Genomic DNA, 19,156 nt, shown 5'->3' with positions numbered 1-19,156 from the left:
TTCCAGGCAGAGACTGAACCAAGTTCTGAAGGTACAATTTCAACTTCTTTATGCGAGAACATAATAGTAGAGTGGATAAGACCCAGAACTCTTAAAAAAGATAGCCTAGATTCAAACCCCACCTGATGTGTATGTCCTCAGATATGATAGTTTACCTACTTAATCCATCATCAAGAAGGCATATAATCAGGTACCTTGCAATGGAGGAATAAAGATAACCATGTTAGGGCCAAGATGTGACTACGACACCAAGATTCTATGATAAAGTGTGCCGTTTGATGCAACTTTGCAATTGTAACCATGGGAGAACCACCATGGTACACTCATTCTGTAGTACACTGCAGTAGCATCATTAGAATTTCAATTGCGGTATGAAAGCATTTACTATTGCAAGTGTAAAAAGACACAAGTTTAAACGATAGTCATACATTCATATTTGTCAGTTAACCTATTGATTTCATTTGCTTCAATAAAAAGGCTGATGCATTCTAAAGCTGGACTGGTGTCGAGTACGGCCCCGGTCGATTCCAGTAGTCCACAGCTCTTACTCTATACCATCCATCCACAGCTGATCCTTTGCCTGTTCCTGTCCAAAAAATGATATAGTGATAATGATGCTAGTGACCACACACATGCAGTAAATTTTGCAGCATTTTAGTTTTTCAGAATGTTGCAGGTCGACTGATATTCATGAAATTCACAACTGGCAAAATTACTGCCTCCTGGAACACAAAAGGGTTGAATACTATCTTCAAGGTGGGAAATTACTAACTTTTCTCTTGAGGAGGGATAACATTAATTCATTGCCCCCTGTCGTTCTTGATAGCAACTACAACCGCTTGCAAATTCACAAAATATCAATCTAAAGAAATACATAGTACCACACTTCAAAGCCATGATACATCAATGTAACACATGATATGCATCCGCATATCTTTGAAATAGTGAGTAAAGGTTTAGACAATAACGACAGAGAATACCAATGACAATATATAATGAATAGCAATTAGTGCATATCATTATTTTGACACAAGAGCATGACATTATTTTCCCTAAAATCTAAACATATCACAAGTCTTACCATCTAAACTTTTGAAAAGTTAGAATGTAACAAATGTTGTTTCGAGCACTCTTATCAGCAAATAATGAAATACTTCGTCTGTTAGCCTTATAGGAAAAATCTGTGAATGCCGCCAACATGCATGTTTAGATTCACTATACACACTGAGAAAACATTGCGCTCATCAAAGACACAACAGTAACAACACAAATGGACAATCAAGGTAGAAATACCAGGTAGAAACTACTTTAAAATCTAATTTTTGGAAGAATGCTCAAAACACAAATACCTGTCTTCTTCTGTTCATCTGGTGAATACACAAATACGGTGAATATGAGGTCGACATCGTTTATTTGTTGATAAGGCCCCTGCAAACCTTGGATAGAGTGTTCAACTTGAAAGGTCAGAATGCAGCGAGAGGAGATGGCGCTGTCATCCCAGACGACAAGGACATCAGATGCTGTGTACCGATGCAGACGCAAATTCGTCACCTATGACACAAAATGGTGAATTTTCATTCAACTCCAGATGTCAATTCTCAAGTGACATTTTTGTTTGGCCTGCTTAGGTAGATAAAATGCAGAATGGAGATAGCAACATGCTATTTAACAAGAATGAAACCCAAACATGCCTGTGGATTGAGTGAAGGCAGCAATACTAGCAGAACACATCAGTGAAAGTTTGAGGAAAATCAAGCACAATCCGTTCAAAAGTTATACAGATTTTTAAGGCATCGCTGGCTCAGGGAGACTACTTCAGTTTGTGACATCACGTATGGCAAACAATGAAGAGAAAATATAAAGAACTTTTTTTTTCCATAAGTACAGATTCCCTTGACTTAATACTATCATATGTTAAGGTTAATATCATTTCCCCTGTTTTCTGAAAGAGGAAAGTCACATGCTTTCATGATGCCAGCAAAGAGAAAATATGTTGAATTTTCGTTATAACCCATATACAATCAGCATAATCAACATACATACAATCAGCATACAATGAACAGGAAGAGTCTCTGAATATTAACTGTCAAAATGATGGCAAAGCAATTATCCATTTAACAGTGAGCAATTACAACTCTGAATCAATGATAGTAACTGGTCACTCATAGTCAAGAAATAATGCCTATGTAAAAGATCATATCGTTATCACCTTTTCTGGTATTTTGTCTGGCTTTGCACAGATGTGTAGCACGGTGACTCCAGGCTTGCTAATGGACAGGTCAAGGGTCAAATTTGGTCCTGTGACCGACTTTGGATCACTGATGCGAATCGGTTCCTGTGTGGTATGGACACATCAAAACTCTATTACGACAGCTGCTATGCTTACATGAGCATAAGTTCATAATAGAAACTGGTTTGGAGATATTTGTAGGTTACCAATTGATGATGGTGTACTTTTAATGGAGAAACAGTTCATCAGAGGTCAATGTCAGGGACATTGAAGACAGCTCACTCCTTCACCACGTATCCCTTCCAACATTCCTAAAATGTTATATAGTTATCAAATGTGCTATAAAACAGAGCAGTCATCTTGTGTAACAGCACTAAGTTGGCATTGCTCAATATCAGACTAAAGAATAATGCCTGCATGGGATAAAATGATCTCTGGTTTTAAAATCATTTCCTACATAAGCTTTTGAATAAATCATCAGTGGGGGGATGCATGCTTTTCTGTCAGTTTAAAAAGCAATCACATTTCACACATCAATAAGACACTATGAAATGTATTGGCAAGGTCAATAAAACTTAAACCCACTGTTAAACACAAATCAATACATGACCTTTAAATCTGTAAACAGCCATGAAATTAATGATTCAGTATCTCTAAAGTAAGAGGAAGATTTCAAGTTCTTCCTAGTTACCAGTTCTTCGATGCCCTTGAAGGCTTTGTGCAATTTACCTCCAAGGACCATCATTACATCATGAATGCAAGTACATTTTGTATCACAAAGATACAAACCTGGTTCTGTCTGATCTTCCTGAACTGCTCTTGGGTTGGGTAGACCGGTGATTTAAATTGTGTCCAGACGCTTGCTGGATTGCCATGTATGTTGTTTAGGATGTACTCGGTGTAAACAATGTCACCAGTACTGTCTGCAGAGTGTATGTATATGGGGGGGGGGGGGGAGGGGTGGAGGGAGTTTAACAAGGAATGACTGTTTAGCAATTTCATGTTTTGCAATCCTTCATTTGTGCCTGCTTTATTCAAATGCTTCTTCATAAATTCCATATCTTGTTACCTGTTCATAAGCTCCTCCACTGAATCAATGATGAGTAATTTATTGGCTCTTTATGGTCTAAGTATGGACATTAAATACCAGACAGATAAGTATTAAAGGCTTCCAGTGAATGCCCTACATGAGATATTATACAAAACCTCATAAATGTCTTTTAAGGGAAGTCTTGTCATATTATATTCAATATGACATGTCAAAACTAGATATATCGCTACGGCGACTGATATGCCTCCGCCATAATGCATGGTTCTCCTAATAGGTCTACAGTACAATGTCTTGACAATGTGTGATGACAGTTTCACACAATTGGCAAAATATCAAAATGACAGGTTTGCCACAAATGTGCTGAATGTTCACTTTCCTAGAACTAGGTTCAATTGGATGAATGATTAAAAATGTCAGAGTGCAGGTACTTGGGGAACTGATGATTTTTACTTGACTTTCGACCCTTTTATAAGTTTATGCATTGAGTAATTTTCAAGGTATTGATAAAAAGTATAATTTCAGTATCAAATGGGAAAATAGCATTATCTAAACCTGGCCTTTGACCTTTGACCTCACAGTTCCAAAGAGAATCACTGTTAGGTTGAACATGCATAAATATGTAAGTTTCATGATGATACCTTGAGTTACTTTTGAGATATGGAGGAAAAAGTGCAATTCAACACTTTAACTTGACCTTTGACCTTTTGACCTTTGACCTTTTGGCAAGAAACTTCCAACAGAATATATATCGGGTAATACATGCATACATCAAGTTAAAAAAAAAAAACCTTCCGGCATTGCGTAAATATAAGGAAAGTAGTGATATTTTGAGGAGTTGACCTTGACCTTTGACCCCCTGACCTTTGAACCATGACCCCCCAACTTCCCTAGATAATCACTGCCCATTGGAACAAGCATATATACTAAGTTCCATGAAGATAACTTGAACCATTTGCGAGATATGGAGAAAAACATGAATTTTCAACCTTTTTTTCACAAAATAACCTGTGACCTTTGACCTTCGACCCCATGACCCTAAAATCCAAATAAAGTATCATCCCCCCAGGATATACCCTCATACCAAGTTTGATGTAAAACCACCACACGGTTCTTGAGATATCGACAAAAACAAAATGGGACGGACGTACGTACGGACGACCCGAAAACATAATGCCTCCGGCCACTTCGTTGGCGGAGGCATAGAAAAAATTGGTCACGAAGCAAGGCCAGCGTCGCACACACAAACAGACCCTGTTAAATTTACTTTTTCATGTATAAAGACGGAACAAGCGAGGGCACCATCACCAAAAACAATAGGGGTCTTCGTTTTACCAGAACACACCTTCATGCCAAATTTGAAGATGATCTAAGAAGAACTGCAGCCAGTAGAGTGCTCACAAGAAAATCTCTGCGGCGGACGCGGCGCAACGGGGCCAAATCCATAGTATCCTCCGAACTCTGTTCGGGGGATACAATGAGTGGATGACCTATATGTCAACACTCGGCATACTTTCACACCCCATGATAGCATACTATGCAAATGATATGCAAATGAGTCCATTATGCCCATTGCATATGGATATGAAAGATTGAAAATACTGAAAAATGTGAAATACATACACTTTGTATGACTACGTTCCTCTTTAACTGGAACATTTTCTCTGTGTGTACAGCTATAATTGTCATCTACAGAAACATTCAAATCCAAACTTCAAAACTTTACCTATTCCTCTCAAACTGAGGACTATAATTACAGTCTATAATGTTCGGAACAATTGTATTCTTTATCTGGTATGTGTTTGTTGTTGTTTGCCATTTTCTTCTCTGTTGTCATGTTTGAACATGTGTTATATCTATCTTTTCATTTATGAAGCGCCATGAGCGCTAAAAAGCGGACCTGTGCGCTATACAAGTAGCCACTATTATCATTATTATTATCATTGCTACTTCTACTACTATTACTACTACTACTACTACTACTATTACTACTACTAATACTAATACCAATTGAACTCTGCAATACATCTTGTAAAACTATGTCTGCTGATTCTTTAACTCCTTTACATGTATCAGTGTTTTTTGTGAGTGAATATATGCTACTGTCATACATTGTATAGTACATGTGTGAATAATGTGCACAGCTATTAATATTTACCAGGTACCATATTTTTTCCTTTCATTGATTTCACATTTTTCACAGAGGAAGACATTCAAAACTACAGAAGCACTCTGAGAGCGCAGACCTCCGCCAAGCATGCAGCTCATTTCCACCACTGACCTTGTTCTTCCATAGAAGTGATTTCCACCCATATATACATACTTATAGCATTGTGTGCTGAAAGTCGCCCAATTTCCCAATATAGAAGCCTTTGTTACGTCATAAACCCTCAGCTGCACGGCGCGCCTCGCCCTAGCAGAAACTAGAGCACGCACTTTAGTGCGCGCATGCAAACCTCAAATACGCGCAGCCTGAACTCCCAAGTTCATTGACCCTACCTGCCAAAATATCAAAAATCCTTCATAAATTCCTCCAAAATTCTCAGATCACTACCAAAATTTGATCATCTGTTACTTGTATCAATCTAAACCTTCCCTGCAAGTTTCATCCAAATTCGTTACCTACTTTTTGAGTTATTTTGCACACAGACAAACTAACTAACTATAACTAACAAACAAACAAACAAACAAACAAACCAACGGTCACGAAAACATAACCTTCCCCCTTGGCGGAGGTAATAACACAGTAACAGCAGATTTGTGACTGAAAAAAATCTACTTTGTCTGCAGATTATCCTATCATTGTTTTGATAGCAGAAATTCTAAAGAATTTGATAGGGTTGGGGTTTTAGGTGGTATGGAATTGTTAAATGGTATTATTAAATTCAAGTATCAGAATGGCTAGTAATCACTTTCGACATCCAGCTGAATCCCTGCTTGGCAAACTGCTTGGCACACTCTCTTATTGCCACAAACTAGCATTAGACTAACATGAAAACATATGAGTGGGACTGCAAGGACAGCAGCAATTCTGCTTAACCCACCACCTAGGCTTCAGTTTCTGTACCCGTTCACATGGGTGAACCAACATTTAAGAATTTTTAGCTGGCAGAAATGTATCAATACATTGCTTTGAAAGTGGTTGCTATACAGAATCAGAGCGTATGTGAGTTTTGTCCTGGCAGCTCATATTACAGGATATAACAGTAGTTGTTGAATTCATGTTCATGGAATACAGCAGTGAACACAGAAATGTACACATGCACGTTACATGATCAGGAGTTGATATTTTCACATGTTGTTAGATTTGCGAATAGTACCCAGATCGCAGGATTCCCACAAATAACCCCAGGAAAACAGGTACGGTATGAAGTCTCATTAATACAGATTGTCTTTGATGTGTTTGAGGTGACAAAAAATGATGTCAAGTATCAAAACTAAATGCAATCCTAAAATTTGCTTTGTGTTTGTTCTGTGTTGTGGGCTGCTCAGGTACAGCCCTGTCGCGATTTATACAGCGACTGGGCTGTGTATAGTTAGTGTACAGTGTATTTACATAATATGCACAGCCCTGTACAGTGTATTTACATAATATGTGTATGCACAGGCCTGTCACATCATTATCACAGCAAGTCATGACTGTGTATAGTTAGTGTACAGTGTATTTACATAATATGCACAACCCTGTACAGTGTATTTACATAATATGTGTATGCACAGGCCTGTCACATCATTATCACAGCAAGTCATGACTGGTACTCTTAGTGGTCTCAGTCCGCCTTGGGCCAGCACTTAGGCTCCTGGCCTCGGCCCGGCCTTGGGCCCCTGGGCCACTGGGCCCGGGCCCACTTGGGCGCTGGGCCCCTGGGCCTGGGCCCACTTGGGCTCTGGGCCCCTGGTTCCGGGCTAAGGCCCATGGCCTTGGGTCCGGCCTTAGGCCCCGCCTTTGGCCCGGCTGTACTTTGTACATGGTCTATGAGAAATCAGGCTTGTCTGTAACTGTATAATTACAAATAATTACAAATAATCACAACTGATCAACAGATCCATACTACATAATAGGACTATATGAATTTATGAATATATGATTATATGAATATATGAATATATGATTATATGAATATATGAATATATACAATGTATGTGAATATATATATTATATATGAATATATAAATGTGATCAGCCATTCTGTTACAGTGTCAGATCTGCAGTCATTCATATATAGCAAATTTTATGCATGTATAAATAGCATACATTCATGTGTACAGTATGCTACTTGATTGAACCAGCCAATGGAGAAAGATCACACCACTGAACAATACTTGAAAGACATGTACAGTTCCATGACTCAATGCTTGTTATTATGAACTCTGTAGAGGTATGCAGCCCTCTTCAGATGGAAAACATACAGTTGGCTATCAAACAGAGCTTGCAAAACCATCAACAATTTACTGAGTTGGATTTGTGTGTGTGTGTGTGTGTGTGTGTGTGTGTGTGTGTGTGTGTGTGTGTGTGATAGAGCTATTTGGCTTGTTTCCTTTGCATGCATCATCACAAATTCCCAAAGTCTGAATAAAGTGAAACCAAGACCTTCATATAGATGTGCTGCATTGTAAGGTGCTGGATCAGAGCACTACCATAAGATTGACACCATGGCGGGAATTGTGCTAACAGTGTACTATCCTTCCTGTGCATTTATGTTAAAGTGTACCAATATCCCGAAAAACACATTTTAAAAAATAGCCTGTGACCTTGACCTTCGACCCCGTGACCCTAAAATCCAAACAAAGTATTATCCCCCCAGGATATACCCTCATACCAAGTTTGATGTAAAACCACCACACGGTTCTTGAGATATCGACAAAAACAAAACGGGACGGACGTACGTACGGACGGACGACCCGAAAACATAATGCCTCTGGCCACTTCGTTGGTGGAGGCATAAAAAGCCAGTGGTAACAGATCTCACTCAAAATGGAAAGTGACAGATTCAAAAAGCATTTGAACACTGCATAACAGATTCACTGGAAGCTTATAGGACTATAAATGAAATATCACTAAAAAAAAACAAACAATTGTACAGTTAGGCAATAGTAAGCAAATAATCAACGTTGGTGAAGGTGATGGGACAAACTATCACTTCCGAGGCGATCTGGATGTAGCTTTCTTTCTGAAGCGCAGCTGAGGAAAGATAGCGTACACATTCAGATCGCCGAGGAAGTGATAGTTTGTCTCATTGCTTGAAACTAAAAGTTGATTATTTGCTTTATATTCCACATCTAGGGTCCTAGATATTCCCGTTTTATTCCACATCTGAATCCATTTTAGCTGCCTTACGGTATCCTCAGGGCATAGGCTACGTAGTTTACTTTAGACGTATGCGCATAGATGAAAAAACAACAAATTTGCGTGGCACCGAAATAAAAGTGCGTTGCACTGTGGTCTATCACTTGACCCAGGTCAAATGATAGACCACAGAGCAACGCACTTTTATTTCGCGCATACTCAAAATTGTAAGTTATATCACGCGTTAGGACTGTGTGGACTAAGAGATCAGCGAAACAAAATGACTATCATCATAGAGTGTAACAAACTTTTATTCTCAGGTAATGTGATGGGCAAAACTACGCTTTATCACGTGATCAGCTCTTGACCAATGCTATAGCAAGATTCTCAGTATGTGGAATATAATACCACCTACACTAGTTAGAGTTGTCTGTACAAGGTTAGTTGAGTATAACTTTCCCTATCCAAAGAATAAGTACTCCTTGAATGATATTTCCAAAGGCGGGCAAAATGCTTGTTTATAAGCATGAAATTTCTCATTTTGTGTCTCAAATCTACGAATTTTGGGAACTGAACTACATTGGCCAAATCTGTTGATTGCTGTATTTGCCTCTGAAAACAGTACTTTTCCATTGTGTAACACCATGAACCGAGATAACAGCAAAAGTGAAAAAGCTGCAATCTGCAGAAGTGATATGGATCACTGCAGTATCACAAGCTTTATAGATGTGTACTATGAAGATACTTGCTCTTTCCAATTGCGCTGCCCTTTTCTTTCGCTCCATAGCAAAATGAACAACAAACAAAATCTGACTGTCCATTATAACTCAAAGTAAGCACTCTTAAGGCCTTGCTGGATACATGCTTCACTGGCTTACCTATAGTATTCGAGAAAATAGGCGACTTAATCCCAGTAATTTGAAGCTGGACACTGTCCCTGCCTGTCACATTAGTAGTGTCTGCACTGTTAAATATCAGGATTGCTGCTTGCCAACTACGGAATGAGAAGAGCATACAGACTGAATATATACACACACACATACACAAATTATACATAATTTTGAGTGATTTTGGTCGAATGTCATTATGGGATATAGTAATGCAGGAAGAAGGAAATATGCTATTTCATTGCAAAGAGGACAAACATCTATACTAACCTGAGCATAAATATTGTACTGGCTCAGAAGAAAGAGAGATTTGCAAAGTTTCACAAGCATCATGAAATAATACTGAGAATTTGGGCAAATTCATTCTAGACACAGATATCCTAGAAGCTCCAAGGCATGTAACACATCACGTTGACTCACTGAATTTGTTTAGTATTGCGTTGATGCTTGTGCCATATTGATAACATTGTGAATTCCCCAACTTTTAACCAAACCACATTGCTGCCATTATATCATGAATGTTGTCATAGAAACATGTCTTTCAGGCAAACAAAAGATATGACAATGCTGCAATAAACAGAAACTGGAAAGATCTGTTGGGGATCCAGAGCAAGCAAGGGAAACTTGGGTTAGCTTCTGCACGTAAAAAAGGTCTGCTTTAAATCTATTCACTAAATAAAAATTGTGGGCAATATACTGGTATTAGGCTTTTGTACTCTTCACTTAGTTTCATGTGAGCTTTGCAGGAGTGCGGTCTGAAATCAATACAATGTGTAGATCTTTTTTAAAATAGAATTATTCTTTCTATAAACATTATGTATCATGATCAGTTATCTAAAGGTCAACTGGAATATTATTCCTACCTATCTGAATTAGACGTCTGCGACGGAGTATGAACAGAGCCCAGGACTCCTAAATCGCTCCATACTGCATTGACTTGAAATGGAGGAAAATGGCAAGAAATTGCGGTAAACCTATCAAATGCAACATGTCTTTCCCCAACTGAAAGCTTGCTGAAAGTTCAAGCTTCCTCATGGGAAAATAAACATTCCAGTCAATACCTCCTTTTCCAAATACACTAGATTACACTCAAATTCAAGATTAATTCTACAACAGACTGACAGTAACATATTCTCAATCACATGGTAATTCTTTTAAAAAGTATGTGTATTAAGAAATTGATATTGAGTAGTGCTATGGGAAAAATGTGCATGAACAGTCAAAGAAGTATTGCCAGGATATGGTATAATTCAGGACTGATACCTTCAAAGAGAAGTGAACCCCATGATGAAATGAAAGGCATGAGGCAGTGGCGGATCCAGGGGGAGCACATCGTGTGCATGCCCCCCTTTAATTTTGTAAAGGCACCCCCTCTTTAAGGAATTCCTGGATCCGCCCCTGTGAGGGGGTCTTTACTAATCTATACCATCCAAACACAAAGTGATTTCTAGTATGTGGCAGAAGCAAGATCCCTGTGAGTAATCTTCTGCAACACAACACTTTAATAGGCAATGTAAACAGAAGGTTTCTGGTATTGCTGGATTGAATGTAGTAGTCTGCATGCCATCATGCAATTCAAAACCACTTTGTTCCTCTTTCATTGTATAGTTTGGATATTTGTTCATTCTGAAATTCCTACGTATGAAGTATTATATCCTGTAAGACTATAGGAAAGAAAGAGGGAGAGAGACAGAGGAAGTGAGAGATAGATAAAAAGAAAATGAGGGAGGGATAGAAACAAAAAGGACAACATTACAACTCTGTATCTTGTGTTTTTTCCCCTTGGGGAGGAGGGGGAATATTACTGCAGCTCAAGGTGATTAGCACTTTAAAACCTAAAAGGATTGCATATGATGAGCAGGGTTCTCTTCTAAATATACTCATTCCCATGACACATACAATTGAAAGAGCTCTGACAAGAACTAACCTCGCTGATGACATTAGTTACCTAAAAGGATTACATGAGCAGGTTTCTCTTCTAAATATACTCTTTCCCATGACACATACAACTGAGGGAGGTCTGATAGGAACTTACCTTGCCGGCCGCTTGTGACATTAGTTACCAGAACCTGCCTCTCCCCAAGCAGAGAGAGTAGCCCCATCAAACTAAGCACTGGCTTCTTGACTGTCTGGACGCTAGGGGGTGTGGTCTTATTCATCTGGAAACGAGCCACCAGGGTACGCTGATCGAAGTAACTGGGGTAGAAATTAAGGAAGCCATTGTCGTTGCTGAGGAGGGTGAACAGGAAGTCTGGATGCTGCCTGATCAGCTGGTCCTGGTGCTGGACAATGATCTGGGGTCAAAGGTGAGATGCAAATGGTGAGATGAATGAACACATCCAGAGAATGAAAAAGAATAGAAAAGGAAAATTCTCCTCTAACCCCGGACTGCTGAAGGCTTTTATTTCACTGAGAGCAATTTGTTTTGAAGTGGAAAAGTAAATGGCAAGGGACAGCTCAAAAGATTGATAAAGCAAGACCAAACAGATAATACGACTGCTATGACTGTTCAGACATGAGTACTGCGCAATCAAAATGAAAGAGCAAATTGCATCTTGGCCAAGCCCTTATCGCTTTCAATTAGAATTGGTCTTCATCACAGTGACCAAATAATACCACAGTCATAATATCTTTCCTTTTTTTTTTTGGGGGGGGGGGGGAACCCACATTCTTAATACATCTACTCAAGTCATGTTGTTCCGATACCATAATCTCATACATCCTCCATCATAACACAACTGATATTTTCTTATTCAGAAAAAATAAAACCTAAAAACAGAGTAACCTCTCCATCTTAGAGGACTAAAGTAAAGAGAGAGAGAGAGAGAAAGACAGAAGGTTGGTAATTTAAAGCAGAGCAGTTATGACTTGACAAGAGGCATTGTTGCTGCTCTACTGGAAAAGAATATGAATGTACCTTAGCGACGATGGCCGCATACGTGGTATCAGCTCTCCACCACTCCGGCTTGCTCCACCCGACCAAAGGATCTCCCTCACTGAGATGGGATCAAAAGAAAAAAAAAATCATAATCTTCTTGCTTGAGATATGGTTATCTTCTATAAAGATTCATCCCTTCATACAAAGATGAAAAGTGGAAATACAAAGATGAAAAGTGGGAATGCAAAAAGTGAACACATCCATGTGTGCCAGGATGAAATTTCTTTATTTTACAGACACTGGATCGACCCTTAACATGCTTCGTTCATCGATTTGCACGAACACTGGAGTGCTTGCTTTGGTGATTGGCACAGATGCCTGGAAACTAACTGTCATTAAATAAAGATATTGAGTCACCATGGCCTTATCTTTAGACAGGGGCACTTTCCTACACCTCAGTGGGTTTGCTAATTTGTGATTAGGTCAAGTTTGGATGGATTACAGAATGCTGATGAAAAAGCTTGGTGAGTGAAGCTCACCCCGGGCACATACAGGGGTGACCTTCTTAGGACCACACGGCAAAATGCCTGAAACATTGTGTACACATAGCCTGCCAATGGCACTGACAGGCTCAACTGAACAACTGAGAAATGCTCCAACTGAGTCTGAAATATCATAACATGGTATTCTAATATCATTTGCAATCTTCTGACGTGACCTTTCTAGACATCTACACGGGCTTTGAAGGGAAAGAGTGTATGTTCTATGTTTGCTATAATCAATCTACATAACAATGAAGGGAGAAACGTTGATAGCACGCTATTACTCACTCATTGTAGAATGGAGTTTTCGAGTACTGTGGGTACTTCTCCAGAATCTCCGTAATCTTTGCTATTTCATCAGTAATAATAGTAGATGAATGCCCACCTCCCTGAAATGACAACAGGTAAATATTAGACATATCCCTTTCATATTGTTTGACTATTAAAAAAAAAAAAAAACCGAGCCTAACTAATGAACATTTAAAAACAAAATACATGGAAAGAGGACCCCACCAGAAAAAAAAAAAAAATGACACAACAACATCTGGAAGTAACTGCATATGAAAGCCCAGCAAACAAACAAACAAAAAAACAAAACAAAAACATAATGATTTGGAAATGGTACAGTTGAATTCAGTGTATTCTATCTCATTTGACATCTACTGAGGATGGAGTAATTTGATCAATTAAAATGGATATCTAATGATTAAGAGTATTGCTATGAAGCAAACCATATAAACAGAAGTGAAACATGAAAACAACAGACTGAGGACAAACATATCCCACAATGCTTAATTAACAGTTGCAACTATAAAGCACAGATAATGTCATGGAAAGGGAGAAAAGAAAAAAAAAAAAACTTCTCTGAAGGAAAAGAAATAACAAAAATAGCACATACTCGAGTAACATATGTAACAGTCCAAAGCAGAAAAGCAGCAAAAGAGGAATGCAAATGAGAAAGGTGATTATAATGTTCTTGTTAACCCTTTGAGGACGAGTCCCAAGTATGCTCAGGCAGGGGTCTATGGAAAATGCGTGTTGTAGCAAAATCAGCCTGTCCTCAATGGGTTAATCAAAAGAAAAATGCTCAATACTAACCTTGAGATGCAGTGAAATGTAGTCTAGCCTAACTCCCTTTTCCTTTGTGAAGTAGTTGATCCCATTGGCACAGTGGTCCAAGAGGGACCAGCTTTTTCTTGGGTGCCTCGGGTCAGGTTCCCTCATGCTGTCTGCTGGACCCCCAAGCTTCAGGCTGGGGTGAGCTGCAAGGAGACCCTCTGAGCAGGCATCGTAGTAATTCAGAAAACCTGGCAGAGAAGTAGAAGGAAGCATTTGAAGTAATCAACAAAAGAAATCTATACCAATTCATACTTTTAAGACATCAAAATTGCACTTGAACTAGCTCTTCCAAAATGGATATTTACCTGAGGATGTTTCTGTAGCAAGTCTAGGAAATGTGCATTTCAAAAGAAGACATTAGACTGGTGAATTCCTGCAATATTTCTTTATACACTATAGTTTGTTATTGTGACATCACAAATTGATGCATAGAGCTCCCACTGAGCAAAGACAGCAAACAGAATTAGCCAAACTTGAATGGATTTTTTGATATTTCCTCCAAATTTCACAAAGTGTTTCATATAATCTTTCTTCTGTTGCCAAATGTGCATATATTTATGGAAAACTGCCCCTCCAAAACATACTGATCATACCTGTATGGGCAACATCTCACAACACACAAAACTGTAAATTGATATGTATGGCCCCATTCATTAAAAAAAAAAGAGAGAGGAGGAGTTTCTGAGTATGTTTCAGATAATCAGGGAGGTGGGGTGGGGGGGGGGGGGGGGGTGACTACCTTGTGCGGTGAAGTTCAGTGTATCAAAGTCATGATGATCGGGTTCATTCCATGATTCAAAGTTCCAACTGCTGACATAATCAAGGCCATATAAATCTGATTGGAGAAGAAAAGCAAGGTGAGAACATATTTGTGATTCATGTTTCTGTCTTGTGAATGCACACAATTTTATGGCTGTCAAAGCCTGGGTGACAGAGTTTGATTTACAATGTTAATTCTTTGAATTCCATTGACAACATGAAAATGTTATATGGCAACAACATTACAGGTTGGTGGTGTTTATTAAAGAGAGTTTAATACATCTCTGCTGGATTCTCCTTTGACATAGCTACCTTTTGACATGAATAAAAAAGAGATCATGTGATATGTCAGTATCGGTTACACCTACATTATGCCTGGAATAAAGGAGCAGATTTCCTCCTGGAATGTGTTGTAGTTAACTTGTTGCAGAGAATGTTTTGATTAACACTGACATCTTATTCACTCATTGCTGACATCATTGGCATGTAATTTGTGCATCCAACAGAGAATTTTGAAAGTTTGTTTGCATATGCACTGATGAAAAGAATAAAACAGAAGAACTTAAGTTTCTGAAAACAAATGCCAGAATCACAATTAAAACTGGAAGAATTTAAATATCTTGATTCAATTAAGACTACTGACATTCATACACCAATAGAAAAAAAAAATCAAAATAGGTAACTAAAAGGTAAACTTATTTGAATAAGAGACATACACAGAATACAGATTTCATCTCATTCTAAGCTTCTGAGATATTTTAACACGAGAGAGCAGTCTCTTACCTATGTACCTCAGGGCCAAACTCTGCACCAAATCCCGCCAGGCATACACCTGTGTCGAATTCTCAAGGTCAGTGTACCAGTCGGATGGGTTTCCCATCAGCTCAAAGCCAGGCCGAAGATTATTGGAATGCAATAGCGCCACCATGTTATCCAGCAGAGTGAAGTTATAGTTGACCTTTGACCCACTGACAGACCTATTCCAGAAAGTTTGGAGAAGCAGCTAAGGCCAAAGTTTATGAGAGCTATTTGGTTAGCTACACGTTGCCTACTAGAAACCGTAATCATATAAAAGGACAAAAGGAAATACAGCACAAAATATTGCAATAGCTGTTCTTAGTTACTATTTACAATGAAATTTCACAAGAGATCACTGCTTCATTGTAACATTCATGTAGATGTAGTTGGAGACAAGGATATCCTCCATAGGTATTAATCTGTCCCTTTAAGAATTATCAATGTCTAGAGGTAGATCTAAGCATGAAAATTATTTTGTCTTGCGTTGCACTTGAGTTGACACCACAACCACATCTGTGGTATAAGCAAAAATCTGCATCCATGTTTAGAAATAATCTAAGCTGTACAATGGTCAGCCTTGATTAAACTTTGTCTTGTGAAAAATATTTTGAATTGGTACCGGTACTTACTCGACTTTGACGAGATCAAGCAGCCAGTGAATTCGGACTTGCTCGATGCCATTTCTTGGGACAGATCCAATAAATGCCAAGTTTTGCTTCTCATCTTCACTCAAGAAATACTTGTAGTCATCTTGATGGGGAGCTGGTGGACTGAAATTATGTTAAAAACAATTTACAGATGGCTCTAAAAAAAAAAAAAAAAACTTCTTTTTAAAAATATGTCAGATATGCCCAAGGTATGCTTATTTCCTGTAGAAACCTACCCCTGCAATATGCAATAAATAATAAATCAAAAGTTAGAACTTACTGAGATTGTGAACATCACAGACAGAATTGATTAACCTTCATTGTGTTTAACATCACACCAAAATTAGTTCAAAGCTCTTAAATCTACTTGAAATGTAGCCCGACCAGACGCTGTTAATACGCTACGCGAATACAGCGTCTGACCAACGAGCGGGCACCTACAAAGTGGGGAACCACAACACAACTACAAAACTTATGAAAATTTATACGTTCTTTATAAACAATGTACACGTTACCAAACGTTACTCACCTTAAGTGCATGCTTGTATTACAGAAGGTTCGTAAGTCCATTGAGAGCCCTCGTGATAAGTCCGTGGAACCAAAAAAATGATACTTTCTGGCGGATTCCCTAACACCGTCAGGGTTCATCGTTGCAGAATTCAAAATGGCGCCTTGATCTCTGCGGCGGAAATCTTTTGCGTGCGTGCGATGCGCTGCTTGAGTGTTGGTGTAGCAGCACGGTCGACAGCGCGACCTTTTGAAAGGGCATTCAGATCATGTGACCTCCCGGATATTGGAAATGGCCTGGCGTGAAAGACGATGTACCGTTCGTGAACCGTTCACACATGCTGCATATAACCATCATTTTAGGTAAGTTATCAAATCTAAATTTCAATATTCATAGCATAGATATGAAGTCTCATTATCATTTTGTTCGTCAGATGAGTTTGAAGTGACAAAAAAATGATCTAAAGTATCAAAATTCAATCCGATCGCATGCTATCGTTGGACCCTCTTCGTGTTTGGAGCTTCGTTGGTACAGCCCTGTCGCGCTACGTATGTACAGCGGCGACTGGGCTGTGTATAGTTACTTGAAATGTAAAAAAAAAAAACGAAAAAATAAACAATAGAAACAGAGACCTTTACAGGCACAGGCTTACACCAACACTGACAGTTGAATGTTTTTACTCGCGTACTACTAATAAAATTAACCCCTTCACTTGATAATTCTGGTTGTTTGTTTCCTTATTAAGTGAAAATAAATGAAATGAAAAATGAAAAATTACTGGATGTCTACCGTGTCGCCGCAGAAAAAACATCAATACAAATAGACGGGACTGTTATTTCAATATTTGCTTGACGCACTGTTACATATTCACACAACAAATCAGAATAATATTGCCCGTATACGCACCAAAATCCAGTGCTCTTCCAAAAGTGACGCAAAGTAGCTACATCCTGGTCGATTGATACACGGAAGATATTTTTGTCTGATAGTGCAAAACAAAACTGTATCATTAATGTGGAAAATGCCAGGAAGCGTCCAAGAAGCAGACAATCCATTTTCCTCTCTCTCGAATCTCAGACAGAAGAGGGCGCAATAGGTTAAACTTTGGCTGAACTTGGGATGCTGCTGTTCTTTTTGGTTGTCCTTCCAATTGCTCCAAATCTTGGATGTGTGAAAGACGAAAAACTTATCATATGCAAGGGCGCCACGTTTTCAAAAGTGTGTGGATGTGTGTGTGTGTGTGTGTGTGTGTAACAAGCAAGCAAGCAAAAAAAGAAAAAAAAAAGAAAAAAGAAAAAAGAAAAAAAAAAGCTTTCTTCTGGTGACGAGAAAAAAAGGCACTCAAACTTACAAGGTTTCATTTTTTTTTCTATTGCCACTTCCAGGGTAAAAAAATGAGGGGGCCCTAACAAAGTGGTAACTCCCTATGTATTCCTTTGCATGGTACAAAAAACAAAACAAAAACAAACAACAATCGGGGGAGGCAAGCACCCCCTCCCCCCGTATAGATTCAGCTATGAATGTTATGTATTCTTAGTAGGCAATAAATGGGGTGCTCATAATGCATAGCACGAAATGGTCACAAAGTTGGATCTGTAGAAGGTGTGTATGTGAAGAGTTTGATTGCAAAGTGGGTCAAGTGTCATTTTTAACACTTTAACGTAGTCCTATAATATGCCCATCATCAGACAGACAAAAGAAAAAATAATTTCATTGATACAGGTAAATCACTTGTTGAATAAGAAGAAATGTTTGTGGAGTTATGACTAGCAATACCTCACATTATTTCCTTCTTTTTTTTTTCATCAGGTTTCTTGTAAATATCTTAAATTGACAAGAATGGAGTTAACTCACTTTGCAAGCAAACTCTTCATGTGCAGTGAAGATTGAACAGAGTTATTGATATGCTAACTTCAAGATTAATGAGAATGAAATTTCACACACAAACACAAACACACACACACACACACACGCACAAGAAACTGAAGCTGTTCATGGCACTTCCTGCTATATCTTTTTGTTTTGTACGTCCTGATCACACCAAAACCTGTAGTGAAAGTCTCTCAATCATTGTACGTAACTTCATATACATCATGGCTGACACATTTATAATGATAATGATAATGAATAACATTTATATAGCGCTTAATACTGATGTTTTTAAGCGCATCAAATCAGGGAAAAAATAATATATATAACGTAAAAACAAAATACATCATTATGTACATATTATGATAACAACAGCAACAACAACAACAGCAAAATTAAGGTTGTGTAAACAGATGAGTTTTCAACAATGACTTAAACCTATCAACATTTTCAGCGTTACGAATATAAAAAGGGAGTTCATTCCAAAGAAGTGGGGAAATAACTGAAAAGGCCCTATCACCATAACGTGTACAGGTGCAGGGACCACGTGATAATTGGAGAGCGGAGGAAGAACGAAGAGAACG

The 19,156-nt window shown here is 38.5% G+C and overlaps 1 protein-coding gene across 1 annotated transcript; it reads right to left on the bottom strand.

Moving 5' to 3' along the window:
- Positions 1–488: 488 nt before the first annotated feature.
- Positions 489–17,694, bottom strand: LOC140241828 (alpha-L-iduronidase-like). The gene is made up of 14 exons (XM_072321582.1): positions 17,610–17,694; positions 16,178–16,318; positions 15,534–15,727; positions 14,731–14,826; positions 13,971–14,179; positions 13,161–13,261; positions 12,370–12,448; positions 11,488–11,746; positions 10,316–10,388; positions 9,444–9,559; positions 3,020–3,153; positions 2,210–2,335; positions 1,335–1,551; positions 489–568 (listed from the first exon to the last, which is right to left on the bottom strand). Exons 3-14 carry the CDS (start codon positions 15,676–15,678, stop codon positions 489–491), a joined length of 1,635 nt encoding a protein of 544 aa, XP_072177683.1. The 5' UTR covers positions 15,679–15,727; positions 16,178–16,318; positions 17,610–17,694.
- Between the last annotated feature and the right edge of the window lie 1,462 nt (positions 17,695–19,156).

The sequence above is a fragment of the Diadema setosum genome, chromosome 18 (genome assembly GCF_964275005.1).
Source record: "Diadema setosum chromosome 18, eeDiaSeto1, whole genome shotgun sequence".
In the NCBI taxonomy this organism is placed as follows: domain Eukaryota; kingdom Metazoa; phylum Echinodermata; class Echinoidea; order Diadematoida; family Diadematidae; genus Diadema; species Diadema setosum.
Note: the sequence above shows the minus strand (reverse complement) of the source record. Positions and strands in the feature narration are given on the sequence as shown.